At 37.2% G+C, this 23573-nt stretch overlaps 3 protein-coding genes, 1 long non-coding RNA gene and 1 pseudogene across 6 annotated transcripts; 3 read left to right on the top strand and 2 right to left on the bottom strand.

Moving 5' to 3' along the window:
• The first annotated feature begins 89 nt into the window (after positions 1-89).
• Positions 90-12142, top strand: LOC149047732 (uncharacterized). Its single transcript, XR_016184777.1, has 3 exons — positions 90-320; positions 2415-2542; positions 10463-12142. It is a non-coding gene; the product is annotated as an uncharacterized LOC149047732 (long non-coding RNA).
• Positions 1675-15083, bottom strand: LOC113673947 (protein arginine N-methyltransferase 5). Of its 2 annotated transcripts, XM_027190422.2 has the most exons (22): positions 14956-15083; positions 14627-14742; positions 14156-14241; positions 13409-13540; positions 12551-12616; positions 12143-12186; positions 11939-11988; positions 11448-11558; positions 10939-10991; positions 10784-10831; positions 10171-10212; positions 9270-9341; positions 8514-8591; positions 8051-8109; positions 7287-7409; positions 7114-7198; positions 6649-6739; positions 6100-6209; positions 5320-5413; positions 5114-5230; positions 2254-2318; positions 1675-2164 (listed from the first exon to the last, which is right to left on the bottom strand). In XM_027190422.2, the coding sequence occupies exons 1-22, from the start codon at positions 15039-15041 to the stop codon at positions 2012-2014; spliced, it is 1881 nt and encodes a 626-aa protein (XP_027046223.1). In that variant the 5' UTR covers positions 15042-15083; the 3' UTR covers positions 1675-2011. The 2 variants fall into 2 exon arrangements, with proteins under 2 accessions (XP_027046223.1, XP_089055797.1); XM_089199671.1 differs by lacking the exon at positions 13409-13540 and having other exon boundaries at positions 1933-2164.
• Positions 2769-4168, top strand: LOC149047733 (uncharacterized; annotated as a pseudogene). Its single transcript, XR_016185068.1, has 4 exons — positions 2769-3030; positions 3164-3391; positions 3518-3694; positions 4030-4168. The product of XR_016185068.1 is annotated as an uncharacterized LOC149047733 (transcript).
• LOC113673951 (uncharacterized) lies at positions 15030-17298 on the top strand. Its single transcript, XM_027190426.2, has 2 exons — positions 15030-15294; positions 16330-17298. The coding sequence occupies exons 1-2, from the start codon at positions 15110-15112 to the stop codon at positions 16481-16483; spliced, it is 339 nt and encodes a 112-aa protein (XP_027046227.1). The 5' UTR covers positions 15030-15109; the 3' UTR covers positions 16484-17298.
• LOC113673948 (uncharacterized) lies at positions 17125-23423 on the bottom strand. Its single transcript, XM_027190423.2, has 2 exons — positions 23224-23423; positions 17125-19074 (listed from the first exon to the last, which is right to left on the bottom strand). The coding sequence occupies exons 1-2, from the start codon at positions 23285-23287 to the stop codon at positions 17738-17740; spliced, it is 1401 nt and encodes a 466-aa protein (XP_027046224.2). The 5' UTR covers positions 23288-23423; the 3' UTR covers positions 17125-17737.
• Positions 23424-23573: the final 150 nt, after the last annotated feature.

The raw sequence follows: 23573 nt of genomic DNA, 5'->3' as shown, positions 1-23573 counted from the left end.
GTATAAAACAAATAAAATCGAAGTGCACGAAGTCAACAGAATGAATGAATATTTAATTGTTTTTGACAAAAATTATGCTAAATAAATGAGTGACCTTGCATTTGATGAAGCGACGGAACACGGACAAGCCACCAAGTAGATAGTAGTTTATTATGAACAACTTTTCGACAAGACGCATTTTTTAAACTCCTACAACAGATGACAAATAGTTGATAGACTTTCAGTTTTTATCACGCGACAGTTACATTTAAATAGTTGTTCTGGAGAATAGAAATGTAGCTATACCGAGGAAGCTTCAAATGAAAACGCATAGTACCAAGGTATGTCATTAACAACTTTGAATGCAATGTTCTTTGCCAGCTTCACAAACAAATGACCTAGCTTCTTAAAATTTTCCCAATCATAATTTTCATAACTGCCATTTCACAATGGACACCTTAACAAAGCATTCACTCATTACAATAGAAACACTAACGAAGATTTTCTGGGACTATCAAACACATATCAACAAACTCCCTCTCTCATGGCGACCTCTATTTTGGGATGCAGTTTTTTAAACGAGGTATTTTGTGTGCTTAACTGACGGGTCCAGCTTAATTTTATTTCGCCAATATAACACCTAAACATTTCAAAAGTTCAATCACGCTAACGCTGTAAAAGCACCATAAGCTTTTGGCAACATGCTGGTCAAATTGTATAAGTACACCATCTTTGTTTTCCCACATAAAAGCACCCAGCACAATTAAAAGTATTGAGTGAAGTATCGAGGACCTTCACACGATAATCACAGGAAATGAATGTTACGCATGGGACGCCCTGACAAAAAATCAGAAGCTCGCTTGATTGCGGAAAGACAATAATTTAAAGGAAAAATTGTTAATCTCCTTTTCCTGTCTTCAGACACCTTTCGTGACTACTAATTTCACACGCATCAAACTGTAATTCGAATCTAACGATTTCCCAAATAAATTACCATTTCTGTCCTTTTAGCGCGAACCACCCGCAAGTTAGCTTCATTAACATGTCAACTTTAAAACAACTTGCACATTTAATACAAACATATATCTGATAACTCTGTGTTGAAAGTGCTAAAGTGCGCGTGAGATCTAAAACGTGACTTCTACAAGCGTTTCACCAGAGTGAGTAACGCCGTACGTGATGCATTAGAAATGTTTACATTGAACTCACTTGATGTTTTTTTCTTATCTAGAAATTTACTGATATTAGCTCTAGTGTCGTCAAGTTATGCTCTAATGCAATCTGACATAACAACCTAAAAGTTTCAGTCATTTCCGAGTCGATTCCTCCAAGAAAACAAATTGATTTAGTTTACAAGGTCAAGGTTTTTCTGATAAAAAAGAGCGGAGAATCGACTTGAAATAAAAATAAACTAATTCTTTGATGGAAATGTTCGTGTTCTAAGTACCATTAGGCAATATTAAAAGCGTCAAAGACGATAAAAGCAGCTTTAATCAAAGATCGGTTATCAGAGAAATTGGAAATATCGTGATGGCGACGAGATACTGGTCTCACGAAATTAAAATTGAGTTACTTTCCACCTTAAGAAGGAAAAACAATTGCAAGCCTTGCGAACAATTCCGGTCACTAAGAGCGTTCTCTTAAACGAAAAGAAAAAATAGTGGCCAAAAGAAGCGTAAACCAAAAGACAAAAACTGAAACAAGCATTTCTTTACTTCAGATATTCAGTTTATGATACGGTAGCGGGTTTTATTGCAGCAATAACGATTCAAACAGAAACGTTTTGCTGCAAAGGGTTCTACTTAATATCGATGATACTGCGACATCACAATATAATTATAAATACCTTCTCTGCTCAATTGTACATACCATTCTTCTGAAACAATTTGACAGTTATCGACTTCAAATGGGTAAAATTAAAAAAAATTACATAGTGGGCCCTAACACTCATCATTTAAAAAAGAAATATCGACTCTCAGGTCTTTTATTGACAGGAAAGGTACAAACAGAAAACACAACTATTTTCAACGGTTTACAGTCCAATGACGTAAGATCTTCCTCCGGGATTATGAAGGGGAACTGGGGCGGGACGTGATATACACCACTCGTACCAGACCTTTTTCGGTGTGCATTTTCTCCAGAAGTGGCAGGCTACTGTTGAGCCCGCAGTAACATACTGCGGTTCCTTCAAAACAACCAGAATTCAGAAACAAATTGGTGTCAGGAACTTAGGCGTTACCCGTGGCTAGTTCAAGATAATCAATGTTTCCTTACCTTTATGGGAAAGAAAAATGGAAACCAGCTGAACATGCCTTCCGAATGAGTGTCTGGTTTGATACCTAGAACAGAGAAAGTATATAGAGAGTTAACGGTAAAAATGAGCGAGGTGAAACAACACATATCGCAGTGAAAACTTTATCTTTTTAACCGAAAAGGTAAAAAAACGGCAGCCACTGGTAAGGACAGCTGACAGTTGGATTAAGAGAAAGCAAAGGCTTGCTCTGATTGGCGAGAACGGCTGCGCGTGTTGCATCGAAATGATAGAGCTCGCACCGAGCAAAAGGTAACTTCATGCACAAAAATCTCTTTTTAAAGCCATATTAAAGGGCATGTAAACCCAAAAATACATGTTTTTCTTGTACTGTTTAAAAAGTGGCGTAGAAAACGAATTTGAAATTCGTTTTGTCCAATTCGACTTATTTTAGGAGAAAATCGGCATTTTCAACTGAAATTCCATTTCCGGTAAAAACAATAGCGAGAAGTCGTGACGTAAGCGGTGGAACTAAAATATTGCGCAACCCATATTCCCCAATAGAACTGGTGTGGGAGTTCGTGTAAGTAGCGGTAGTTTGGAAGATATTTTTTCAGAAGACAGCGACTCTAATGCCTTAAGCTTAGTACATGACAGCGATGGGGATAATCCAGAATCTTCAGGAGAGTCTGGGCCACGTTCTTAACAATATAAGCCGCGTAGAGTTCACCGAAGCGATCCGCACGAAGACAGTACAGAACATGTCGACAGCGATGTGACTGTCTCGGAAACTCAGACTGGTATTTAATTTACTGTGTGATTTATTTGTATTTGACATGAAAATCCAATAAAGCGAAGGTACAATCTAAAAGAATGCAACAGAAATTTTTTAAACTTGAGCTTCTGAGAGTGTTTTATATAAAATTATCAAAGGTGCGAGTGTGGAACTTGTCAACCAATGCCGACAACTCATGAAAGTGTTTGTTGTACAGAAATCGGGCAATTGTGGCAAAAAGTAGAGTAGCAAGGGCCTGAAACCCAGATAAGTTGTATCACTGAGCATCCAGGTTTTCAGTCAATTTGCCTTGATTTCTGGGTGCTGGAGACGGCCAATTGCGCGTACAGGCAGCAGCAAGGCACAGATAATCACACCGGAAACGAGTAAGCTAAATGTTTTCTGTTTCATCTGTTTTGTTACATTTTGAGATCGATTTGCTTGGGTTGTTTTTGCCATTGACTTAATAATACAATACTAGAGCTAGTTGTTTTTCGCTTCTTTCCTGGCAGGAAATTTCGCTAAATTGCCTACAGATAGCTTATTCGTTGGTGTTGGGAATATCTCGGCAAACACTTCAGGGTCGCTGTGCCATCTTGTGCGTTAAACAATATCCGAAACATTTTTCCAGCGGATTTTGGATCGCCTTACACTGGATTAAAACCGCCAAACCTTTGAGAGAAATAAAGGTATATGTTAATGCAGATCTTAGTTATTTATGTCTTACGGCACTGGAGGTTATGCCCGTTCTTTATGAGATATCTATGTATTGCTTTCCTTCATCTCCGAAGCATTTCTATCGATAAACAAGTTGTACCATATACATTTCCTTGTGAGGCCTTCATAATTATCCAACCCTGTTTGTGTTTGCTTCGATTTGAAATACTGAAAAGATAGTTTTGCAAGCTGAAATCAGGATCTTTTAAGTTGTACTCAAAATGATGAATATTGTCCTACTGACCTTTGAATGTATTTTCACTGCTGTGAAAATCGTGACACAAATTCTTCTGCTGTTTCTCTGCAGGGTTTCTCAAAGGAAGCACCAAGTGGGGCTGGCATGGATTTTCTTATAGAACATAGGGGTTGATTATGGGATCCTGTATAGAATTCTTTGCATCGAACCAACAAAATTCCAGATCACGTTATTACACACTGACATCAACGAATTCTCTTTCTTTGATACGTGTTTCGAATTCAGGCAAAGGATCAGAGGAGTCAGTGTCTTTTATGGGTTCAGCGCTGGCTCCCGAACAACTGGCTTCCCCATAATCTTTTATTAGATGAGAAAAAAGATGTTTTTAGAGAACCAATAAAGCTATCGTTGTTCAATTAACGAAACGTTTTCATGTAAATCGATTTTGTACTGTCTCCGTTGACCTCTAACTTTTGAAGAGCTCAACTTCTTTCTCAGTTCGGTCAGCCACTTCCGAATCCTCGTCGTCTACCGACTGTATGGGTCGTTTTTACACTTCCGAATAATTTGCTTCTAGTAAGGCCTGAATCTTCGGTACAGCACCAGGAAGAAAAATTACTGCTACAAACAATTTGTGAAATTTGTCCGAGTGAAAATAGCCGATTTCGTCGAGCCGACGAAATCGGCTATTTTCACTTGTATAATTTTCACAAATTGCCGCTTAAAATTTGCGTCATTTGAAAATATTTGCATTGCATGCCCAGTTTTGTTTAAATCAGTACAAAACTGGACGACATAACGCTTTACCATTACGAAAAAATTGAATATATTGAAGCAAACTGTAAGTAAAAAAATCATGACAAGACCGGCGAACAACGGCTGTAGAAAAGACTCCTTCGTGCCTCCATAGTTAGTAGAGGAGACTCCTCTACTAACTATGGTGCCTCACGCGATTATAAAACAAGACTTTGTAGGGTCCACCCGTGACGTCACAGGAAAGATGGCGCCATTCAAGATGGCGAATGTTTCGAATTTGGAAGAGCTTTTACAAAGTGAAAATGGACTTTTGAGAAAAAACGAATGGTATCTTTGGTGTACTTGATATATTTACTAAACATCTATGTGAAAAGAAAATGAACGTTTTTTGGGTTTACATGCCCTTTAAGGTAAACGTTATTGTTCACACTGGACTTACTTAACATAATGTCCCCATAGAGTACTGTTTCAAAGTATCCAGCGAAGCCGTGCATTGTAAAACTCGTCTTCACATCAAATTCGAGTGATTTCACTCGAGAATTGTCGATTCTGCTCGCTGAAATCGAAAAGACAAAGTTCTTACCAGTTCACCAGAAGTCCGCAAACTGATCGTGTATTAACTAGCTTTGAATTTCGTTCACTCACCTCTGTTTGGATGTGCGAAAACAAAGCACTGCTGCGGTGGTGACATAGCGGTGATATTATGAAGTCTTACAACGTACGGAGTCTCAAACGGGGCCTGTGGCAAAAAAGACCGCGAAACTTTAGCAAGCGGTCGTGGCGAATATATCTAGCTTTTAAATTGGGAAGAGGGGTATAAAGATACGTAAAACAAGTGCGAATTATAACAAAAATATTTTCCAGATGTTACTAGAGGACATCAGCAACACGAATCCTCTTGTGGCAAGCACAATAAGTTTGTGATAAAATTGAAAAAGAGAATCCTTCCGCTGATTTGACCTGTGATGTGAATCAAAACGTGAACGGATTCGAAAACACTATGATTAGAATACATACAAACATCTCACAGCCGACACTATAAAATCCGTACACCATAGGATCAAGTAGGTGTTTGTTACTCAACCGAAATCATTGGAGAATAGTCAGTAGTCTAATTCCATGATATATCAACCCTGTACACCCTAACATCAGTATACATATTCTCCATACTATTTTCTATACATTTCCTATGGTGCTGACAAGGAGAATTTGTTTACAGTCTACAACTTCTTTAGTTGATGATCATTCCCTTATTCTCGTGACCTTAATGTGTGACTCAGAGTGATAATCTAAGGAGAAACAAGGGTAACTATAAACCTGCAAGGAGCAGTGAAGATTTTCAAGTTGTACTTACTTTCAAAAATAATTACTAATCATTACTGATATATATGAACGAACAGACTTAAATATTGATTGTTTACAAACCAGGGGTCCCTTGGTTGTGTCGTTTCCCTGTGACACATCGTAATGTAATTTGGGAGCAGATATTGGTGCAAGAAAAGACGTGTATTCACAAGGAATACTGATCCCATCATCTGGAAACAGAAAGAATAAGGTCAAATCATGCTAACGGTATACCTGCTAAATGCCTAAGATTTTTATCCACAAAATGTAAGCATTCTCAAAGGTTGTGTCAGCTCGAACTGTTATGGTCGGCATCACGTATGCGTGTGCTGGCGTGGAATATCGGAGTCGATCTACTAAAGTGAAAATCAGGCCGTGGCGTTAGTGTTGGCTCGTATTTAATCCCTGGGCAGATAAGAAACGTTTCTAAAATGTGGAAGTTTTGGTGACTTGAGTGATTGATTATTGTTGTACCAGCGGTTACTTGTTTGAAAATGTGCTTGAGTGCACTTAAAAACGACTCGCCATCTTGCGTTGTGTTTGTCTACGAGTCTCTTCCTTCTCCACGAACAACAACAACAGAAACGAAAAAGTTTAATCCATTTACGATGTAGCTCTATACCAGCTGACCTTTCAGGAACCTCTGTGCTCCATCTAAACACTCTGGAGAAAGCTCATTGTCACCAAAAGATCCCAGCAACTCGCTCACAAGTATATCGGCCTACAGAAAAAAAATAGATAAATAAATAAACAAGTATAGGTTCAACAAGACCTTTGTTTACGAATGGAGTAACGGACAATGATAGCGCTTTCTTCCTTGGTCCAAATTTGTAATTCTTTTCTTCCATTAGAGGCAAAATTCCCCTCAATTGACCTCTAGCTCAACTTTTTCACTTTACAAAGGTTACGAGGAAGTTTGTAACATTTTACTAAATGCCGGAAGTTAGTAGCTGGTAGCTAATGGGGTTCTAAGCGCGCCAAATGAAGCTCTAATCTCTCAAAACACACTTTCTTGATGGCTATTTATTCTGCCGCAATTCTTTTATTTGAAAAACTTTACAACCTACTTACTAAAATGGCGCGCAATTTTCAAACCTGTTCGGGAGAATCCCATTCGCGCATGTCCGATGAAACTACAGTGACGTCACCATTCCATTCCTCTTCTTTCAATGTCTCCAATCTGGAAGGAATTATTAAGGCTTAGGTGACGATTACAAAAGTTCTGTCAATTCAAGGGCAAAAAATATGTACAGTATTGCAGTACGTACGTGACAACAGCGTTTGGGTTCTTCTCCACTGCATATATTCTGACTTTCCGTCCTGATTCCTCAGCTGCTGTCAGTGACGCTCTCACCAAGGGACCACGCCCTGCACCCACCACCATTATCACTCTGAAAAGGAAACAGAATTGTCTGAACTTTCCTCTTCATTTAATTCGAATATCTTTAATTCATCTTATACCGGGGTGAGAACAGAACCCAAGACTAGTTTTCTTTCTTCATAAGCAACAACAGCAGCAGGAATATTTTTGTCACAAAAGTGATTTTACACCGAGTAGACAACATGAAAAGCAATTCTCGACTGCCTGTTCAAAAAAACAACTACTGTAAATACAACAGCCAAACAGAACAGGGTTAATAACACAACAAAACGATGAGAACTTCATGTATTTCGTGTCAACCCGAAGAAAAAGCGAATGACCAAGTTGCGAGTGATAAAACAAGCTAACTTGGTGTCATTAACTCAGTTGATTATGTAAATTAGCCACTATCAAGAGTTTCTAAAGCTGACGTTTGGTGCGTTAGCCCTTCATCTTTTGCTCTGACGAAGGATCAACGCTCGAAACGTCAGCTTAAAGAAATTCTTTACGGTGTTCAGTTACATCATCAACTCAATTGATAAAACCAGATTATCTTGTTATACCCCTCTTCGACGCAGCACCATAGTTCGTCGAAAAATAATTCAGAATGATTCTTGGCACACACTAGATTTCGCAGGAAAACAGGCAGTGACTGACGAGTACGATACTCACGTTACATCAGAATCTTTCTTGTCTTCTGGAACTCTATCCAGTAACGCCTGGTGCACCGCCTAGAAAAAAAAACCAAAAAAAAAAGTATACATGAACAGGATAGATGAATCTTTACCACTTAAACCAAACATCCCAAAAAAAAAAAGCAAAGAAAGACAAGGAAGTAAAACAAATGCTGTAGAGGCCTGCACAGCTGACGGTTTATTCAGTGTGTGCTTCGACGCTTACAGCGGCAGAGCCGCGAAAATGGGCGGCACAGGTGCGATGGAGTCTGAACGAAAAATTGAGGATATCACTTGAAGCTCCTCTGTTCGTATTCAAGGCTTCGCCAGCTAAAATGCTCACCAACCACCAGTCAAACAGGCTACTGTTGTAGTTTTATTTCGTCGCCACTACCAAGATATATTGCCTTTCTTTATAAATAAATAAAAGCAAATACAATAAATAATCACGAAAACCTTACCTTTTGGTACTGTCTGTATTTAATGGGATCTCTTTCAAATATTTCATAGGTTTGAGACTCAAGATTGTCCATCAACGGCTGGAAAAAATCATAATCATAATCATATATTCATCATTACAAAATACATAAATCAATCTTAAGGCAGCTTAAGCACCCTTGCACCATTTCAGGCATGCTACCAAAAATTAAATAACAACAAAGAGTAAAAATCAAGCCCAGTTTTGAGATCAGATGGTGAAGAAAAAGAAATAGTTTAAACAAGAGGGGCACAGAAAATGTTTGATTTTCTTGTAAAGAAAATGAAGTCAATGGTTGATGCTACAAACGCATGCACTGCCAAAACAAACACACATGTACGGACACACAAAGATTTAAGAGAGTGAGGATCATTAATAATAATAATAATAATGCTAATAATAGTAATAATGATAATAACAATAATAACAAACAGTTTTTATGATGCATTTAACAAGTCTTGATGCATGAACAAATTTAGAAATAATCAACTCAATTTGGAAACAAACATAGTAAATAAACATAAACACAGTGTTTAAGAACCCAACAGTGGCAGGAGGCAAACCAGCTGGCTACAAACAAAGAGCAGCCAAGGATTTGAACCCAGGGCAACCAAAAACATGTCCAGTGAATAGCAGGTCAGAAAGCTTAAACCCAGGACCCCAGCAGATTAACAGAACAGTTTCCTGACTGCTTGACCACCCTGCCTCCACAAAAAACTGTCCAAGGAATGTAACCAACCTGTAGGGGACATTGAAGGTAGTCCTCATACCCCTTGGCAAACTGACTCAAGTTGTCCAACTCTGGCTGTGTCTGTGAATGATACAACAATTCTCAGTGAACCTACAGACAATAAATAATAGGGGAGCTCACAGAGTTTAGCCCCATAATTATAAAAAATAGTAGTAACCCATCAAGCTGAAAAAAATTGGATGTACAACCGTATGACTGTACAACCATACAAGCTGCTACTTTTAGCATGCGCAGCCAACTGTATCACAGGCACTATCTTATAATCAGTCCTCTATGCGGACACAGAGAAGTTGCAAATGAAAATCCACTAATATTGCTACACACTTTATCCATAGTAGGGGCTTTAGTTTTGTTGAAGAGATGTGCGGAAAAAAAAATGTGAGCTCCACTTTTAGGCTTACCTAAATCTATATATTAGAGTTCCATAACAAAGAGGGGATTGTTTCATCTTTAAATGTGTTTAATAAGTAGATCATGGTTTGATAAACCAGAGAGTTTTGCTTATTCCTCTCTGGGAGGATGAACAAGAAACAAGGACAAAAATGAAGGTATTGCCCATAGCTGGTGCTTAACACTATCTGTTAAAGCTCTAAACACCACAGAATTTTTAACCAAAATCTATAACTTGAGAAAGAAAGGCAGTAAGAGACAAGCATTGAGCACAATCTTGATGGTGACATCTGCTTGGATTATCAAAACATCAATCACAATTACTAAAAACACAACAACCCCTTTCTCCACTGAATGATCAGACTGTAACAAATATAAATGTTTTTATTTTTGCTTGAAAATGAAGGGCTACAATACATTCCCCCTCCCAACCATACCTAAAATTACCCCAAACATTCACAAATACAGTATGACATTTTAACTAAAACCAAACACTGACCTGATAAAGGTGGGCAAGGTACTGGTAATAAAATCCTAATCCCTAAAAAAAATGCACATGTATTAAACTATCATCATAACTTAAAAAAAGCAAATGGAAGGTAGAAATGTGGCTTACTGGACTGCATAGAAAATGACACATTTTGCTTTAAAATCATGTAAAAATCTTCCCTTGAATTCCATCATCTAACCTTTGTTGACTAGTTTTAGGTTAAATGACTATGTAATTGGTGTTAATCATGCAAATAGACAGGTGCTAATATCAATTTTTGTTTTTGCTGATTTTTTTCTAGACTTGTACAACAGACTTTCCCTTAAAAGGAGGAAATGCTCATAGCCTAGCACTGCAAAGAATGTTTCACACACTACAAAATAAACTATTTAACACTTTAGCCTCCACAAGACAGGGATTTAGAGGCAATGCATTCTAAATTAGCCTGTGAAAAACTTTGAAACAAATCATAAAATATAGTCACAATACACACTGTTCATCAAATACATTGTAGCTAATTTAGAGATTGACAGATGTTCCATTATTTGTCACACAATGTGGAGCCATTACTGATTTGATGGTCAGTCCTAACGTTTTCATTGCTGGACTACAAGTTTTTTACCTTGTCCTTATGCTTGTTTACACCAGTCAAAATCAGTTGAGTATTTAGCTATGAAGTAAAAGATATGCACATCCACTGTAAGTGGGCTAAATGAATTGAAAAAAGAATATAAAAATATTAAGGGCACAATAAAATTATGAAATTGAAAAAGTTACCCTAAACAATCTCCTAACAAATGCCTGGTGGGCTCTAGGCAACACAGGGTAACCTAAAATTTCCAAAAATGATACATGTTAACACAAAGGTATAAAAGAAAGAATGAAAATTGTTCAGTGATGATGAAAAATGGTAAACTCTGAGCTCAGTTGTTGAATGAAGTAAGACACTGTTCATTTGTCACATGCATGAAGCAAAGAAAAACCTGGAGTCTTTCCTGTGGAATTGAATCTCAGACCTTTGGATTTTGTATAAGTCTAATACTCAGTCAGTTAGGTCTGGAGAACTTTAAGGCAAGTCTGGCCAAAGCTCACAATTAGTAGATGAGTATTCTGGGTTCTGCTGTGATCAGTTAGAGAAGGGTTATCAGATTAAATTTAAAAAAAAAATGCTATATATTTATATCCTGTGATTAACATCTTGGCAAGGGTTTCAAAAGTTGCCTTGTCCCATGTTAATGATAGATGAACCTAACTAGCTATTGAAGAACCTGTTTTGAATCACATACCCTTCTTATTTGTAAGAAACAAACTTGTGGGTAAGATTGCTGCTTTGACTGGTTCCCCACACCATCTTTCTAATTCCTCCTCTGAAGGCAATTCAGCAGAGATCTCCAATGCTATTTCAAAAGTAAGAAATTTATGTTTAACGTAACATTGAATGGATGTGGTTTTAGTTTTGTTAATTCCCTTGCACTCCCAGGAGTGACCAAAAAATGAATTCTTTTTAAAAATATTGTTATGTCTTTTAGTAGAAGAGATGAGGAGAAAGAAAGAAAGATACCAGCTAATAATGGTGATATTGTTAACCAGAATTTGTCACCAAATTCTCCAATTATAAATCTTAAGAAATTTTTGGCAGACAATCTGAGAATCTGTATTTACTTCCTGGAAGTCAAAGCTGGAGTTAAAGTATTGTTTAATTAACTTTTAAATATGGAGTCAAAGGGTTAAAATACAGGTTGATAACAAATCAGAAATGTAAGCATCATGGACTTACCCAGGCCAACTCTTTTGCTGTTCCCACAAATGGTTCTAAACAAATTCCACCTAGAGTAATAAAATCCCAAGAATTAAAAGAAAAAAAAGCATGTAAATGACATATAACAGAGGCAGACTTACAGAAAGGAAAATGATTGTTTGTTGTAGTTCAATTTTTTCAGTAAAAAAAGGAATAGAACAAAAATTAAACAAGAAATCATACCATTCCCAAGGATCTTTCTCCAACTCATTTCCTGAAACTTCTTCCTGAAAATGAGGGAACAAGATAAACATAAAACTTTTTTTTGGGCCTTTTTATTCCCACCCAAGGACTGTTACAGACAATTTTAATCTCTGCAACTAGACTTGAGAAAAATGTGGAATGATGCTGCATTTTTAGGGATAGGGCAAGTTTAAAGGTACTCCACTAGAACAACCATAAACAATAAATTTAAATCAGGAAATAAGGAGGCAAGATTTAAAACCCCAACTGGTAGGAGGCTTACTAGTCTGAAGCTGAAACCACCACCACTATGACCTGGAATCAAATCACTATCCTCATGATTGCGCATCAAACTCACTCACCACCCACCAATGCAAAGCTCTTTGAAAAAAAAAAATGTGCTTTTACCTCCTCAGCAAACAAATTTTTATCACAATCATCCTCAGGACTTTTCATAGGTACATGAACCCAGACCTAAAAAAGTGAAAAATGTCCACTCCTGTTATACATATAGATGAAATGGAAATACCAGTACAGTTAACTCTCACCCTGCAGACACCTAACTATAATGGACACCCTGCTATTGCAAAAAAGAGCCAACCCCCTAGAAAAATGCATGAAGAAATGACTGAAATAAACTCCTGTTATTACAGACTCTTGCTACTTTGGAAATGCAGACTCTCTCACTTCTTTTTTCTTTCATTATAGCAAACTCTTGGTCCAAAATCCCTACTCACTTATATAAAGCTACATTACAATTAAGGAATATAAAGAAACCATTCTTTAATTGGCTGCAAAAATGAGAACTTCCTGCTTGCTGCTAGATCTTTTTGTGGTTCACGAGGCCATGATAGAAACTTTATGTTAACATAGCTACATATTATTTCATATATTAAGAAACAATTTTTTTTTCTCTTGTACTCCACTAGCATGGAATTCTGCTATTAGAGACACTTAATCTCCCCAAAGGGTGTCAGCAATAATGGAAGTTGACAGTACTATCATGTAATTTATCTATCAGAAGCAAAATCAGAGAAACAATTAAAGTAAAACTTTAGGTAATAAATGGACAAGGATTAAATCTTGCACCACGTCATTCACACTTCGCTTATGGCCTGGCTCATCAAAAAGGTCTCTACAGCTCAGAGGTAAGACATCAGCTTCAACTCATCACTGGCTAGTTCTCAAGACTCAGATTTATTCTTTGCTCCATTCTAATGAAAAATGAATAACATCTCTGTTTATTGGACAGGAAGTTCTACCAACCTGTTGGACATGTGTGTCAGTTATACTTGTGTTGATGTGCTGGGCAAGGTTAACACAGTTGTAGCTTTTTAATTGAACAAGAACAGCTGGAAGGCTCAAGTGAACACAATAACACAACTCCTGATGTAGAGCCTGTGGGAGTTAAGTCAAAACTCAGTAATGTGAGAAAAAGATGGCGGACCTGGGTAAATGCTGAAGATGGTTGTAAGTGAAGTAAACCCCTTGCAGGGTTGTCCTAAGTTCTCCAACCACACTTTGCACAAAATATATTTTTGCCAGGTTACTAGGTTGCGGCAACATGGTAATTATCGATTGAAGGCTTTGCTACTTGAGCCATCAAACCTCCAAGCTATAGAAATTATGTCAAAATATGTTAAAAACCTTAATTAGACTTAGTCAAAAGATGGGAGAAAAGCAACTTTAGATTGGGGGAGACAGCTATATATTATGGCAACTGAGCTTCACTAGGGGTGACAGAGCTTAAGGCCACGGTGCAAGGGCATGACATCTCCTGTTACTGTTATGATTAATAAGGAAAGTGGGCACTTAATTAACTATTGAAAAAGAGAAACACATTATTATTTCAAAGACAGACTCAGTTTTCTTGTCAAATTATAAGGCTAGGACAAGAGTTTAAGAAAATGGGACTTGTAAGATATAAAAAAAAAAGCACTCATGAATAGAGAAATCAAGTTAAGTGAAACAGCATTAGAAAAGTTAACAGATACTTAACCACAAGTCACTTACTTTCTCTGAGTTTTTCCTTACAGTCTCATTCAGTGAGTCCAAGTTTAGCCAAGGTGAGATTTTACCAACAATTAGACTGTTCCAATCTGTCAAATATAACCACTACTCATATGCAAGCTGTTTTTCCCACAGAATCTATAAAAGAACTTGTTTTAAACCTTCTGAGCCCCTATAGAGTATGATCAACAACAAATCTTGCCTCACATCATCAACACATAATCACAAGTAAAGGTCATGAGATGACGGAAAGAAATAATTTTAGCCGTGACTTTGAGTAAAGGCTGCTGTTACGGTCCTAAAAGTATGCAACCCTCGATCTACATTGAGTAAGGGATTAATGCCCAGTGTACTAGACCATAGCCATGCAATGAGACATTGGGCAAAAAAAATCACCCCAAAACAAGAGTGCATACCGATTCTTCCGCTAAATAAAAAATGCTGAGATACCCTGCAAAATGACCTATTTAATACCTTGACTCGGCAATACCAGATCCGATCGTGTAAACGCCCCAGTCCGATCCGGTACAGGCTCCAGAAATTCTCTCCGGTATCTTGGATGACAGATGGGAACACAGATGAAATCAAACCTAAAATGGCAAATACAAGGTCAATCAAAACTAAACAGGAACTCGATCTGTTCACTAAAACTTAACTTCATATGCAAAAAAATAAGCACCACAATTGAACTCAACAATTTTTCCCTCGTGTAAAGACAGCATGATTGGTCTGAAAAGCTGAATTATTTGTCTTACTGTCTAATTGATGAACCCCAATATAATTTGATGTTATTTTGTTCCTACCCTCCGTTCGTAGCATTCTTCAACGCTCCAGCAAGATCCGGAACACAGAAGAAATCTCGACCACATGACACTCGTTGATCCGCCATTTTGAAAGCTTTCTTCAGCTATCCATCCAAGCCTTATCACTACGAGCGGCTACTAAGCGTAATTCAAAATGGCGGGAGCTTCGCTTTGGGGAATCACATTCAAGAATATTCCAAAGAAACCAGTTTCTTTCATTCACATCGCATCTTGTCGATGCTTTAGCGTAGGGAAGCAACGGAGACATCAAGATAATACCCAGTTCGACCAAAAGTTGTTAAAGATCTTAGTTTGTCCATTGACAAAGAAGCCATTAAGGTGTGTAATTGAATCATTGCAGTGAAAAGTTAAACTCCCTTCGAGTATAAAGAACCTAGCGGATTAAGAACCTGATGCCAGGAATTTTCCAGTTTAATACCGAACATTAAAAGAACCTGTTTAGCTAAGTAAGGTCAACCAGGTTCTTATATATGTGGGTTACAGCTTAGTTCAGTTACGTGAAACATTTCAACCAAAGACTTTGACTTTGAGATTTCTAATAATTGATATTCAAAATTAGTAACAAACTATAACTGCTATTAAAAGTAATATTTTCTCAAACAAAACGAGATCATGTCAAGTACAGACTTTATCTCTTTCGTACAATTTAAGTCTAATTAAGAACCGACTCAGACTGAAAAAAGTGTAGGTTCTTACACACAAGTTTAATTAATACAATACACGAAGATATGCCAAACAAAACTTTTCTCATTACACACCTGGATGTCTATGGCCTCTGGTCCAAGTTTCGTGGAGAAATCCTTCGTTAATATGATAGATGCAGTAGAACCCTGCTAACTCAAACTCAGTTAACTTAAACCCCCATGTAACTCAAACAAGATCTGTTTTCCCTTGAAGCCATTTCTTCAGTCATTTACTGTCAACAAGCTGAAACCCTCACTGACTCAAACCATTTTTTTGTTTTCCTTGGGGGTTTGAGTTAGCAGGGTTCTACTGAAAATTGCTATATTCTTTGGTTTTTGTTATTGGATGCTTTTTGGTGTGATGCTGAAGTGTCCTGTATTCAAGTCAAAGAATTATCAAAACTATGTTAGGCCAGAAATTGTTGTGGCCCTCGTCTTTTACATCAGTTGATTAATTGCTTATGATTCCCAACCCTTCATTGGTGGGTGCAGGAGCAGGAAGTCAAATACTTGGTTGATCAAACCACAAAGATTTATCAGTTTACCAATCAATACAGTTGGCTCAAATTCATGTTAGAAATTCTCTTCCTTTATTCCAAGGAACTCAGGGTAAGAGAGCTGTGATTTAATTTATTGGCAATTTATTTATGGTTGATTATTTATTACCCAGGTATGACAATGCAAGAAATGAGCTGATTTCTGATGACATTGGAGTTGCATATTCAATACAAAATGGTATTCCAAATTTAATTCCTCATGATGGACGGCTCATTAAAAAAGACAACACAACATTAAGTGTGAATGAATCAAACCAAGACTCATGAAATCATTATCACTGAAGAAAAATTAGTTCTGGTACTCAAGTACCATAATTTTGCTGATATGTGTATATTTATATAAATTTAATCTTTTGTACTGTCTGATCATTAGAAAGACCAATTTCTGTCCATTAGTTTGTCAACATCCAGGGTGTTCTTACATATACTGATGCCTTTGGTTAGAGTTGAGAGGAATGGAATTCCTTTTTCAAGTCAATCTTACAAAGTGAAATATATTAAAGAGAATATGGTATTACATTTGATGTGATAAGCAAAGTGAAAGTTTTCCTCTGTAGCCTTGTTAATCCTCACAATCTTGCAGGATGGCAATTTTTTTACATTGCAGAAACATATTTTTGGGGTTTAAGAAGACTGAAATTTCTGTCGACTAAGTTTGAAAGTCTCTTTACCCTTTAAGTCCCACTAGTGACCTAGACAGAATTTCTCCTTACATTATCAGTATAATATCAAGCAGACAAGCAATGAGACTAAAGAAAAATATCAATTAAGGGATTATTTGTTGATCCAATTCCAAATTCTCCCAACTAACATCACAATTTTTTTAGCAGACAGTAAGGAGAATTACTCATGAAATCTTGGGAGTTAAAGGGTTAAGACACAGAACATTACATAACAAGAGAGGAAACAATATTTTTAAAATTTTATTAGTTGTTTGGTCATATAATAGTGTTATACTGTACAGTGTAAATAATCTTTATTGAACTATTTTGAGTTAATTCAAGCACAAAAAAATATGAAGTGACATATAAGATGCATGCAGAGTTGGTTACCAAAATAAAGCAAAAAATTTGTTGCAGAAATTTATTGTGCAGTATTTTTTAATGAAGGATTTTTTTTTCAGTTAAGGACAAAGATCTAAAAAATTTCAACTGTGAAAGATTCCCATGCTACACAGCAGCCATAAAAGCTTTTGTAACCTTCTATAACCTATGACCAGTATCTATATTCTCCACACTCATCTTTTTACATTTCCATTGGTACTGACAAGGAGAATTTGTTTATCAATCAAAGCTTCTTAAGTTGGTGATCATTTCCTTTATTCTCCTGATTTAAATGAAGATTTAGCAGTATTATGGTGAGGAGAAATTAGACTCTGGTCACTCAGGATTTTAAGGGTTAAGAAAAAATAGAAATTGCTTATCAAATAAACATAGTATGTTTGCATGGCAACAATACTTGCCGCCATTTGTAGGAGATAGCAGAGAGAGAGAGAGAGGTTGGAACTAATTTACCTCTGATTTAACTTCTAGTGAAGTCATCTGCCAGTATATCATCAAGATGTGCAATATAATTGATGGCATATTTCAGTATTTTTATCTTTGGTAGCTTTGTGTCACATTGATACCCTGGAATCAACTGTCTGAGATCTTGGTAAGCACTATTCAATTGTGCAACTCTCCTACGCTCATGCTCATTTGCTAAGAGCCTGTTCAGTTTTGTCCTTTGCCTACCCTTCATTTGATAATCCTCCTTTCCTTGCTTCCAGTCTTCCTCTTCTTCAGCTAGAACAAAATCATTGCTGTAAGTTCTTGGCCGGCGAGATGTCACTACCCTTGTGTTATATGGCTTTGTGTTACTGTCCCAGGATCCCTTCTTTGATTTTGTCTGTGGTATCTTTTTTGCTTCATGGTTAGATGCTTTTCTTTTAACCTCTGCAGATTGTTTTTTGTGCTTTTTGTGGTTGGTCAACCCATCTTTTTCTTGACAAGTTTGTTCAAACTCTTCATATTTATTAGTTTTTCTATGGGAGAGTAGAACATCACCACACACAATAGTCTCTGACTCTGGGGACTCTTGTTTAATTTTTTCTCTAGGAGGTGAATCATCAAGCTTTGTTTTTTCCGTAGTAGAATCCATCCCAGTTTTATGTTCATGATTTAAACTCTTTTTATTGTCCTCCTTTGTCAACATGTCATTGCTTTTAACAGGTGTCAGTTTTATTTTCTTTGTTGGAAGTTCTTTCCTGATTTCATCTTTATCCTCTTTCAAAGCAGCATTCGGAAACACCTCTACTTCTTCTGTCTTAACAAATTTTGTGTTGTTCTCTAATCTCACACCAAACATGGTACTGCAGTTACCAACATGAACTGAGGTTAAGTTGTCATCTACCTTATCATTTTCTTCTATTACATGAACATCAAGTCTTTCCACTGGACAGGACAATGGTTTGGAACTAAATGGACCAAATTGATGTGAGAAAATCCCATTACAGCCACTGTCATAATTCATGTTCCTATGCCATAGAGGTACTTGCAGTTGTGTAACATTTGTGAGAAATTTTTGGGATGTCAAACAGCACAAACAACTCGAAGGTTCTCCAAGTTTTCCGTGAAAATACCCACAACAATGAGTATTGACAGACTCAGAGGCACATTTAACCCAAGCTTCTGGTGTTTCTGGGAAAGTTCCTGGTCTGTTTAACAAGCATGCAGCATTTGTGTGATCCCAGTGGTGTTTTCTTCCCAGTGTGTTGTAAGGAAAATGTTGTGAATGAAATTGCGTGGTCTGACAGGAAGGTACAAATTTTTCTTTCTCTTCTGAGCTGTTGGAAGGATCTTGGGTTTTTTCAGTGACATCTGGGGGGTCAAAATAAAATATATTTATAAATGATTGTGTAACTTCTCTGTATGAAACTCATGATTCCAACAAGATTTTAAAGAAAATTATAGATTTTGAACCAGAGGCTGGGTCTTAACATTATTAGTCATTAATTGATGTTTCCCTGGAAATTGTTTCACCATTACCAGAGGATACTCAATTCCAAATAGTCCCTCAGACCTGGAAAATTCCTTTTCTAGATTTATTTCAATGTTATTTTTCTCTCCTACAATTATTATTGAGTTTAACTTTATTATTTCTTGTTTGGCACAGATGCTCATTTTATTTGCTTAACTTAATTTTTGCTCTGATTACCCTATGCGTTAAGAGTGAATTTCCCATTATGCACGCATTGTGTGCCTACAAGGGCGTGCCTAGATGGGGGAGGGCGTGGTCTAGGCGTAATGGAAGTTGCTGAGAATTCAGTTCCTGCAACATCTCTCTGCAATTTCTTTCTTCCCAATAAGTAGGAGGAACCTGACACAAATTAACACGACTCTTGTAAGATCCAATTTTTGCAAAATGCTATGACTACCAAACATTTATCTAAATCGCAAAAAACTTTTTAAATCGATTATTGGACTCTCTTCAATCTTTGATAATCAACTTTTTGGTGGTAACCTTAAATGTATTTGAAGTATTCTTATCTCGTACACAGATTCGACTGTGTACCTGTAACTGAAATGTAGACTTGGCTGTGGAAGGCTTGGGATATCCTTATCACAAAGAGGGTCTCAATGGGGTTAACCGTAAGTCATAAAAAAAAGTTAACCGTAAGCCGTAAAATGGCCACAATTTTAACCGTTTGGCGTAAAAACCATCACACTTTTGCGACCCTCAACAAAGCTAAGGATATGTCAACCTGGTTCCGTGATCACAGTGATGCGCGAAACATACTTTGCGTTCCCTAGCGTGAAAAAGAAACCACAGCTGCATGCGTACGAATTGAGCGATACGGGCGTGTTTTCAAACATCCGTAATCGTTCTTTTTTCCTTTGAACAAGTCAATCAGGTGGAGGATCAAGGCAATAGAGGATTTAATTAAACTACGAAAAAAACCTGCCCTTGAAAAAAATTTGAGAGGTTTTCTTTTTTTCCTTTTCAATTCCCTGGTATGAACAGCAATCCTCTGAAATCGATTGTTAATATGGCACAGGGTCAAAACAGAAGATATTAAACATCTTCAACAGAACAGGATAAGAAATTTTTTGCTTTGCAGGCGGTCGGAAATTGTTTTTGAATGTAGCATATGCAAATCTCGCTGTACAAACAACACACAGGTACATGATAAGGTCGCCAGAGAAATTTACTCTTATCGGAGATGATTTCCATCGATCGCCTGTCTCGTATTTTTACGAGGCTACAGTTACAATTGAAGGTAGTCCTGGTAATCTAACGCTATCGCCGGGTCTGAGGTTTTCTGAATTTAACCTTTTCCTAAAAAAAACTTTCACTTCTCGATCATGAAATCTAAACATCAGATATTAATAACTTAATTCTTCGACAAAATATATTTGAAAAAAAAAGATTGCCCGTCTTGCTGCTGGTTAGAAGTGCATATAAATGAGTTTTAAAAAAATCTGAGATCGCTTCTTCAGAGAAAGTCTAACCATTATGATCAACATGTTATTGGCAACTCAACACACGCGAGATTTCCTGTAATGAAAACAGCTTCTTAGAATACCAGATGGAAATAAAACGCCGGCAGGGTGAACTGTAAGACGAACCATCTGGACGAAGCAGTTCTCTATTGTTCTTTTACTGTGAATACTGAACTGGTTTGGGTTTTAGAGGCCAATTGTCTGCCTAAACGACTTGTTAACTAATAGCAATAAAAAGATTTGGTTGCTTAAAGAACCCATTTCAATACCAGAAAGCCATTTAAAATGCGGATAAAAACCCAGCTGTTTTCGTTTGTAGTTCCTTATCAAAAAATATAAAATTCTTGTCATTGTTGATCAATGGCTGTTTTCACTGACCCAGTTCACCTTTTAAACCGATGCGGCATCGGAGATCACACGAAAAATCGATTTTCCATCTGTTATAGCATCGTTTCCCTGTGCCTACTTAAAACGCTTTGTGCGTTCAAACAATCTACGAATTAGAAGAAGGAACACGTTCACAGTAAGAATGGTTTCCCAGTAGCACAGTTGTTGCAGCCTGTCTTCCCAAATGTGAAGAAAAATCGGATTTTTTTCCCTTGACTTTTCGCTCTTAACATGAATACAATATGACATGTTAAACCCATCTTTTAAAAAATTTCCCTTTATTGGTGACTTTCCATAATCTTTCAAAACTTGAATAGTACGTTGAGGAAAACAACGAGAAAGTTCCTTTCACAATGCGTCATTGGATGAAATTCAACATGAGAAACAACACCGCTTTCTGAGTGATTCAATAAAATATTTTTTATTGTTTAATAAAGCCTAAGCATGAACATCTGTTCAGATAAGAATACATCTTCAACGGCCAACAAAAATTATTTATTTTGCATTTAAATTTTCCTTGGAAGAAAGAAACGCCTATGTTTTCCGGTCAAAATTGAACAGGTTTTCACAGAAAATATTGACGAAAATTGTCACTGTGATAAAACCCCTTTGCAATTCATATCTTCGAAGGTTTTGGACAATTTTGAGTCAAGGTTTTCGAGTAAATGTCATCTATTGAAAACTTAAATTAACATAGCAAATAAAACATTGTCATTCAATCGTATTTCTCCGATGTCCTCTTCATTTGAAAACGAAAATTTGCTTTTATTCCATTACCAACATCATTAGCAAGCTCCTTAATGTCTATCCTTGGTACATTAACATATCATAAATACGAGGTAAAAGTCGCAAAGCGTTGATTTTTACAACGTTTACTCGAAATTTGTGTTTATCATTCAACACATAACAAATCTCGCAGAAAAGAAATACACACACAGCGGCGCGTATTCACTGATACTGAACTGTCCGCGAATAAATTTCATATCTATTCGCTTTTCCGATAGATATATTTTAGAAAAATCCCGCGGTAAAAGGCGTGAGCCAGGATACTGGGTAGCTGTCGCCGTTGATATCGACACCATTGCACTCGAATTTCATCCCATTTTATTAAAATTTGTGCCTTTTTCGATTGTTGCCGCTAGAAAACACATGTCACTGTAGAGCAGTGTTGCTCCGAGCCGAGCCGCGGGCATACAACCCCCTGCATGGTCCATTTAATATTTCCCGCGCAACTTACCGCTTTAATTTTTTTTTCTTGTCGCGAAAGTCCCGCTCGTTTTATTAACAAATTTAGACGCTTTTTCGCTCAGCAATTTCGGAAATTCTGTCTTCCTGTCGACTACTTTTTCTCGGCTTCTTTTTGTTGCTATTTATGGGACTACAATTCAATCCCTCCATGAACAGCTGTGAAATTAAGGTTTCATCTGTTTACAGAACCGTTTTAATTTATGGCTAAATTCATAAAACAACATTTCCATTGCTTTTCGCGTTGAAGTTGCTAGGGATCAATCATTTCTAGCGATCGAGGGCTCTAGTTTTTTGTTTTATTTTTCGCAAAAATAGAATGCCGAATTTCACACAATGTTGACTCTCTTATTGTAGCTGTGAGATTTAAAATAGAAAATAACCACCGGGTCCGGCGCATTTTGAAAACATCTGCCAAACGTCTCCCAGGTGTGTGTATATTAAAATTACTGTTACTTGCAAAAGTGCTAATAAGAAAACCACCGTCCTGAAGATTTCTAGAAAATCTAAAAATCACTTTCAGTGCCTAGCAAACCGTATAAATGCCCGTTTTCTGGAGTGCAAAACCATGGATGAATATCACACAAATATGGTCTGGTACTTCAACTGATGAAATTTCCCCAATAGAGGGAAATAATGACAGCGTAGGCAAGTCGGAAAACTTGAATTAATTAAAGCAATCCCTTCTCTTGAAGTACAATCCTACCAGAATTGCGAGGCTTTGGTGATTTCACATCGTATCACCGGGTGGACGTTAAAATTGAAAAGCCGACCGTGCATGTTGACATTTGAACTATCCCAATCGACCGACCAAGAACTGCGAACTGTATATCTTCGTTCGAGAACACGTGTGGATTTAAGAGAGAAAATAGTCAAGTTGACTCGCTAACTTACCGGAATCGAGCGTGGAATTTGCATCGGCGCTCTTTCGTCTTTTCACAAGAAACGAGCGAGGCATGATCGCCGGCGAGAATAAACTTGTGGGCCTTATTGACGACCCGTCTCTAGCACAGCTTGCTTCAATCTTGGTTACAGACGATAGCGCTCAGAATTCAAGGTCTTCGACGTCAGATATAAATAAACTCACGGAGCCTCACTTTGACACATGGGACCAGCAACTTCCGGTTGGGGGTTCAAGTCCTGTTGGTTAAATCTTAACTTCGAGCGTTCAAAAGGAAAAGGACTTAAAGAGGATAAAAATTCCCAATCTCCAATTGCTTATTTTCGTGCTTACCGTTGATATC

This window comes from Pocillopora damicornis, chromosome 3 (assembly GCF_964200805.1).
Source record: "Pocillopora damicornis chromosome 3, jaPocDami1.2, whole genome shotgun sequence".
NCBI lineage: Eukaryota > Metazoa > Cnidaria > Anthozoa > Scleractinia > Pocilloporidae > Pocillopora > Pocillopora damicornis.
This window is presented reverse-complemented; position numbering and strand designations above follow the sequence as displayed.

What these genes read in the sequence shown, in the direction of transcription:
- LOC113673948 (XM_027190423.2), bottom strand. Translation starts at nt 23,287, where the DNA reads ATGCCTCGCTCGTTTCTTGTGAAAAGACGAAAGAGCGCCGATGCAAAT. An exon ending in AAATTCCACGCTCGATTCCG is followed by an intron (nt 19,075 to 23,223) that starts GTAAGTTAGCGA and finishes TTGACCCCCCAG; the next exon opens with ATGTCACTGAAAAAACCCAA.
- LOC113673951 (XM_027190426.2), top strand. Translation starts at nt 15,110, where the DNA reads ATGGCGGGAGCTTCGCTTTGGGGAATCACATTCAAGAATATTCCAAAG. An exon ending in TTGACAAAGAAGCCATTAAG is followed by an intron (nt 15,295 to 16,329) that starts GTGTGTAATTGA and finishes TTTATTACCCAG; the next exon opens with GTATGACAATGCAAGAAATG.
- LOC113673947 (XM_027190422.2), bottom strand. Translation starts at nt 15,041, where the DNA reads ATGGCGGATCAACGAGTGTCATGTGGTCGAGATTTCTTCTGTGTTCCG. An exon ending in CAGCAAAAGAGTTGGCCTGG is followed by an intron (nt 11,559 to 11,938) that starts GTAAGTCCATGA and finishes CTTTTGAAATAG; the next exon opens with CATTGGAGATCTCTGCTGAA. An exon ending in ACACAACCAAGGGACCCCTG is followed by an intron (nt 5,414 to 6,099) that starts GTTTGTAAACAA and finishes TTTTTGCCACAG; the next exon opens with GCCCCGTTTGAGACTCCGTA.